The sequence below is a fragment of the Lathyrus oleraceus genome, chromosome 4 (assembly GCF_024323335.1).
Source record: "Lathyrus oleraceus cultivar Zhongwan6 chromosome 4, CAAS_Psat_ZW6_1.0, whole genome shotgun sequence".
Taxonomy (NCBI): Eukaryota; Viridiplantae; Streptophyta; class Magnoliopsida; order Fabales; family Fabaceae; genus Lathyrus; species Lathyrus oleraceus.
Window position 1 is genome coordinate 437,055,723 of NC_066582.1, and position 7,699 is coordinate 437,063,421.

Below are 7,699 nucleotides of genomic sequence, written 5' to 3' on the forward strand. Positions count from 1 at the left end.
TTTACTAAAGATTTAATGTTGTTGTTGATTATCCTAATTGATTTAAACTGTTGTTCAACTTATAGGTGTTTAACGATGAGTGACAAATCTTAGCATATAACATTTGAACAACCTACAAGACTTTCCATTTTAGTAATTGCTTTTGATGATTAATCATTTATTTAGTTTTGTTGTAAAATTATAAGATTTGTCCAATTTTGACTTTGCATTTGGTGTAAATTATTGCTCTTTTGGGATATGGTTATGTAATGCAGGTACAATGTTTATGTTTCATAAATCTGCAAAATATGATTCTATATTTTGTGATATGGTTCTGTAATTCAGGTACAAACGAAAATATATAAAAAAATTCACACCTCGATTTTTAAATAAAACCAACGTAATAATATAGAGATATTACCTCATTTTTAAAAATAAAACTGAGATATTATATTGGGCGTGCCATCCAGTTTTGTAAATAATAAAAATAAAGATGTTGGGGTTCGAACCCATGATCAGATAACTTTACCTCTCGGTTTTTCATTAACCGAGGTGTTAAGTGGAATTTTTTCATGTAGCTATTTGTTACGTCGTTTCAGTAGTCGATGTTACATCTCTTTTGCGTGCGATGTTAAAAGCATTATTTGTAGTAGTGATAGTTGGGGTAATGGTTGTTTTGTTAGACCATTTTGTTTAAAATGAGATTTTTTTTCTCCATATTTGCGAGAGTTCGAACCCGTGACCTCAAATAGAGTATAAGTATTGTATTTGACCTTTTGAATTGTGAAATTACGTTTTTAGAGACGACACATATGATTATGAAATGATGAGACACAGATGGAATATAAATGTTAATATGAGAATATGTACTTCTTATTTAATATATTATAATATATTAATAATAGATTGAATAATTAGATCATTTAGGAGTAAAATGAACATTTCACCCTAAAGGATAATTCGGTCATTTTACCATGATTATATGAGATTCAAGTCAAATTAAGATTTACGAAAAATCTACGTAAGAATAATTATGTCACAAAAACGTAATTATCTTAATATTGACAAATTATAAAGTTTAAATGTGAAATAAGGGTATTAAGGAATTAACGCATCTAGTAAAAGGCATTATAATCATTTCACAATAACTTATGTTATTTTAAGATAAGTTAAGATTAAGTAAATTTTAGTTAAGGTGATTAATTCTATAACCCGTAATTAATAACAAAGGCTATATGGTAATTAGGAGTGAAGTGGCACAAACATCTATATAACTTCGTGTGTTTTTAATGAAGGGCATTTTGGTCTTTCACCGTGCAGTGGTATATAGGAAAGAAAACTAGAGAAACCAACATTTTCTCCTTTATTTGTACCTCATTCCATACATGGAATGGAGAGCAAAGATGGGAGAATCATACTCATTTAGTCATTTAGAAAGACCCAAAAGTGTTAGAAGAGTATGAATTGCCCACGACACGTGAGATAGAAAAATACATCATTCATATGGAAGTTAGAGTTGAATCTAGCAAAGAGAAGTAGACTCAATTGTTTGTTGACCATAGTCCATGGAAAATCTAGTTATGGAGGGTATTTTACTATGAGCTTGTAATGATGAGAGTGTGAAACACATATGAGAAGTTAAGGGGTGTGAAAGTGATGAATGAAGTGATCACTTTGAAGCATGAGTATTCCATTTTAGATTAAGTATCGTACGGTATGTACCGAGGCCGTGTCAATTTTTTTTTTAAGTTGATAGACCAACCGATATACATTTATACCACGTACTCAATTTTTTAAAACTTTTTTTGGATGGTATAATTTAGACTTTTTTTACTAAATAAAAATTAGGTTAATTATTCTATTTATAAATAAAAAAAAATTCTTTTACAACTAAATTCTTCATCTTCTGTGGAGAGAAATTGGAGCACAATTAGATTTATTTACTCATTGAAAAGGATATGACTCAATTCAAAGAGGATTGGAGATTTAGTTTTTGTTCATACAAATCTCTGTCTTCTCATATTAAGGTTTATAATGAAGAAGTAACAAAAATGTGGGATATTGATGGAGATGAATGAGATCTATTTGATTTAGTTGGTATTTTTAAAGTTGTTAGTCTTTCTCTCTATGAATCTGAACTAGAAGTCACTATTTTTAATGATATTGAAGGAAAAATATTGATCTATGGATACTTTTTAAACGTGATTTATTTATGTTATTGCGCAAATATTAACTTTTTCTTTAAATAAATTATTTTGTAATTTTAATGTTTTATTGTTATTTAAATAATATAACTTCTTTGTTATTTTTATAATTGTAATTAAAAAAATTATATTAACGTATCCGTACCTTAATTTTTTTAAAAATATCGTACTCCGTACAAATACTCGTATCGGATATGGGTACTGGGTACATACCCGTATCTATGCAACGCAAAATGATCAAGACTGATCCAAGAATTTAAAGAAAATCCTTTTGTATTTATTAGCTGTATAATGTGTGAATAGTTGATTCTTGTTTTTTAAAATTGTGCCTTTCCGAAAATTAGGTATTCCCCATTTATGAGTAAAGTCTAATGATATTTCTCTAAACTAAGAGAAGCTTAATTAATCGAGTTGTGATGGAGGATCCCTACTACCTGAAGTATAGCCTAAACTTAGAATGACCGAATGAAACAATGACGTTGAAAGCCATGAGTAATATGTAGCTAAGAAGCAGTGTAACCTGGAAGTAATAATTTGGAAAATTTTGGAGAAGAGTCCTAAGAAGAAAATTTTGAGGTTTAAGCAAGTAAGTAATAATGACCTTGAAAAAATAATATACACAATTATCCGTGGTAGATACATGTGTCCTTGTGAATGTATAATTTTTGTTTTGCGGAACCTTAGCAAGTATTCTTCCTCTAATCTAACTTGTTATATACATGTGTCCTTGTGTTAGTGAGACTTAACTATAACTTTAACAAGGCTTGGAGAATGCGAGGAATTATGAAAATTAGAGTGCGTAATAGAAGTATTGATTTGGCTAGGTATACTCCTATGTGAGTAGATGAAGTTGCACATTTAAAAAACCATTTGTGTAATCGAAAAGGATAAGGATCATTCAATATTATTGAGGATTATTCTTTGAGAAGCATATGTTAGAGTGAATCTTAACCTAACTAATCATCCTCAAAATATTGACTTGACAAAACAAAACTTCCTACCACCCATATAAAAGTTATAGATTTCATATTAGGGTCCTCTCACCCATAAGCGTAAGGTGATAGGTGTATGAGTCCTCTCATTTATAAAGTGTTCAACCTCCACTTTTCTTAGTAATGTGAGATTTCCAAACCACAGTTGTATACAAGTGCTCTACCTTCACAAGGTCTTTATCTGATTCTGGATCAGTTGCATCCAGATTCATTAGGTCATTCATAATAGATTCTACCTTCTTCATCTTTTCAGGATTAAGATTCTTGAAAAGAATCTTCTTATAGCATGTTCCATCAGACGGTTCAACAACAGTAATGTGATCCCTAACAGATTTAACTTCCTTGGCTTTGTTCAACCATAATTCCACCTTATCAATAACCTCATTTGTAACTTGAATATCCTGGATAAGTTTGTTGCTCCTACTATTCATGTTGAGAGAAGGATCTGAAATCGGAACAAGAAAACAACGACATATAACAACATAAAACAACAACAACAATATAAAAAAAACATAAACTCTCGAACAAGAAGAAAATCATGTGAAACATAAAAATAATATACATGAAAAAGAAAGAATAAGGAAGAACAAAAATACCTTTATGTATGAAGCAATAACTAATGACGAAGAAGAAGAGAGAAAATGTGTGTTAGGATTTTGCTGTGATAAATACGACGATACTGTCAAGAAGCGAGTGCTAATTCGCTTATATTATATCTGAGTAAAAAATTTCACCACAGTTGTATTCAAAAACCGTGATGAAATGTAAGGACTTTCACAACGGTTCATATTAACAACCGTTGTGATAAGTATTTTAATTTTAATTTATATATTATAATTATAAGGACAACATTAATTGTAACAAAAAAATAGAAAACTGTTGGAGTTGCGATTCGAACTCTGCCACTCCATTAATGTATAATCACAATTTATTAGTTTGATCGTAGTGTAATGTATTTTCGTAAGGTGATAGGTGAATGTGTCATCTCACTTATAAAATGCTCAACCTCCATTTTTCTAAGCAATGTAGGACTTCTAACTCACACTTGTACACAAGTGCTCTACCTTCTCAAGGTCTTCATCTGATTCAAAATCACTTACATTCAGATTCATTATGTCATTCATAATAACTTCTATCTTCTTCATCTTTTCAGGGTTAAGATTCTTGAAAAGAATCTTCATATAGCTTATTTCGTCAGGCGGTTCAACATGGTAATGTGATCCTAATAGATTCAGCTTTCTTGACATTGTTCAACCATAACTCTACCATATCAATAACCTCTTTTGTAACCTGAATCTCGTGGATAAGTTTGTTGCTCCCACTATTCATGTTGAGAGAAGAATCTGAAATCGGAACAAGAAAACAACAACATACAATAACATAAAACAACAACAACAACAACATACAAAAAAACCACAAACTCTCGAACAAGAAGAAAATCATGTGAAACATAAAAACAACATACACGAAAAAGAAATAACAAGGAAAAACTAGAATACTTTTATGTATGAAGCGAGAGTTAATGATGAAGAAGAAGAGAAAATGTGTGCTAGGGTTTTGCTGTGATAGATACGACGATACTGTCAAGAAGCGAGAGCTAATTCACAATTATATTATAAATGAGTAAACAATTTCACCACTGTTGTATTCAAAAACCCTGATGAAATGTAATGAATTTCAAAACGGTTAATATTAACAACCGTGGTGATAGGTATTTTAATTTTAATTTATATATTATAATTATAAGGATAACATTAATTATAACGAAAAAATAGAAAATTATTGGAGCTAAGATTCAAATTTTGTCACTCAATAAATGTATAATCATGGTTTATTAGTTTGACTCAAGTGCAATTTATTTTCATAAATATAAATAAACAAAGCGCGTTCAAAAATAAAGTATTACCACGATTAATCATCATACCATTGTAGATTATTGCAACGAAAAGTATATTTTGTAATAGTAAATATATTCTTGATACAACTTCCATTATAACAAAATTAGATATAACAGGAGTATGATTGTAACCTGGCCTTAAATTTAGGTTACTATAAAAAGATTTTTTTTTATGATTATCCTCCCTTATAAATATATATTCGGGTCATTTATTTTTGACGTGTGATTGTTAATAGGAATCTATAATTATTTCTAAACAGATTTTAATACTTGTGTTTTTTTAATGAGATTAATTGAAATACACTGTCAGTGTAAAAGAGTTTTACACCATTAGTTAATTATAGATGTTGGATATTAAAAGAAGTTTGACTTTTATTTTAAAAATCTATAAAGTAATACAAACGGGTGATGGTGATGAACCGACGATATAAAACTTTTTACACTGACAGTGTATAGTAATTAATCTCTTTTTTAATTTTATAATTTAACTGATTATTTACTAAAGAGTAATGATATTGTTACACCAATATCATACACCAATACTTACATCAAACACTGTTCACCGTATTTATACGGTGAACATTATTTTTTTAAATAAAATAATATTAAAATTTTATTTAAATAAAAAAATATTTACAAAAAATTATTTATAAAAATTAATTTTTTAAAAATTAATTTTATATAAAAAAAAAAAATTCTTAGTCAATTTTATTATTGCATTAACCACAAAAATATATATTATTAATCATCTATTTTCCTGATAGTTTATTAACTAACTTCACAATTTCATTAACTAATAAAATACATAATATTAACCAAGTTCTGAAATTAATTTATAGTTTGAAAATAAGTCAATATTACACATTAATGTCAGAATTTGGTTAATACATAGTATTTTATTGATTAATGAAGTAGTGAAATTGATTAATAAACTATCATAAAAATAGATGATTAATAATATATATTTTTGTGGTTAATGCAATAATAAAATTGACTAATAAAAAAAATATAAATAGATCTTTTATGAGAAAATAGTGTCTTTTAATTATTCTTTATAATATCATATGTATATATATGTATGGTGATAAATACACACAAATATAGATAGGTATAGGTGGTATACACACATAGTTATATGAAGATGGAACGAATTCTCATGTTATTTCATCAAGCATCTGACCAAAAAACTTCCAGTTCACCCCAATCTTTCTCAGGCACACCCAAACCCTTCCAAACAGCAGCAGAACCATCCACGATATTATTCGAACAAGGAGGCTGAAAATCATGCTCAGCATCACACCCTTTAGTAGAATCACACTCATCAACAACCAAAGCCTTCACCCTCTTACCATTCCCAAATATAACAATCTTCTTCAAACACCTCCTGTGATTGTTCAACCAACCAGTTGATAGCGCCACGACAGGTGTGTTGTCAGAGTGAAAATTGTTGTCGCATGCCGATGCTGATCCTCCACTTCCACCTTTCTCAAAGCTGTTGAGTGTTAACGTTGCTTTCGTGTGGCGCGAAACTTGCGGTGAACACTTGAAGGTTGTGTAGGGCTTTCCTGGTTTGCAGCAGTTAGATTCTTCACCTCTATTGCACTGTCCTGATTTGAGCTTTTTGCCTATTATTCTTCCATTTGGTTTGCATGTGGAAGCTTCGATGCTTAGACAAAGTCTTGATATGATGATTAGAAGAAAGATCATCATTGTTTGAATAGAGTTTGAACAGATTTTGACACCTTTCATTTTATTTATTTTTTTCTCTTTTTTTCTTCTTCTTAAAATGATGATGTGAAGTTGAGTTCAGCCAGCATGGTATTTATAGTATTTATAGAGACATAAAGTTCAAAATGACAATTCTTGTTTTAAATAAGGCATCTAACAAGTTTGTATTTTTCATTAATTCCAATATGGTACTTAGTTTGGTGGAACATATGGTTTTGCCAACTATTAATTAAAAATATTAACTTTTTGAGGATGAGTTAAAACTTAATGTGGCCGGTTAAATATGTTAAAATCTTGATATTACCACCCAGTCTAATTAAATTTTATTGAGTTGAACTGGATTTAAAATCCTTATTTATTTAGTTAATTCCAAACTAACTCAACTTAGTGATGAATTAAACGATTAGGGTCGAGTTATTAGGTCCATGAGGCAGACTTTTTACAACGTTCATGTTGTTTTAGAGTTTTTAAAAGAATTTTGAAAAAATAGATTTTGCCACAGAGAATTATTAACCGAGTCGCGTATCACGTCGTTATCTTTAAGACATTTCACGATACTGTATATATTTTTACAACCAAACTATCAAATACAAAGTCTCGATTATGAAACAACCCACAAATGTTATTCGGTATCCTACTATATGGTAGATATCATTCTAGAATTAGACCCTAAAAATAATGTACAGAGATCACTCACAATAATTTCTAAGATAAAGAGAATTTTTCACTAAACGAATTAATTCAAATTGATCAAACAACGACGATCGTATTTGTGTTGTTAATTATTGAAATTATTCCCTTAGTTCGTAAAAAATTTATACACATTGGATACAACCCAAGAAGACCACCTCTACACTACAAATACTTGAAACATGTGAATGTTTCCAATTTAGGACTTA

General features: G+C 29.3%; 1 protein-coding gene across 1 annotated transcript; it reads right to left on the reverse strand.

The window, feature by feature from the left end:
- Positions 1 to 6,239: 6,239 nt before the first annotated feature.
- Positions 6,240 to 6,782, reverse strand: LOC127075949 (kiwellin-1-like). The gene has a single exon (XM_051017485.1). The coding sequence runs from the start codon at positions 6,780 to 6,782 to the stop codon at positions 6,240 to 6,242; it is 543 nt and encodes a 180-aa protein (XP_050873442.1).
- Between the last annotated feature and the right edge of the window lie 917 nt (positions 6,783 to 7,699).

What these genes read in the sequence shown, in the direction of transcription:
- LOC127075949 (XM_051017485.1), bottom strand. Translation starts at nt 6,782, where the DNA reads ATGATGATCTTTCTTCTAATCATCATATCAAGACTTTGTCTAAGCATC.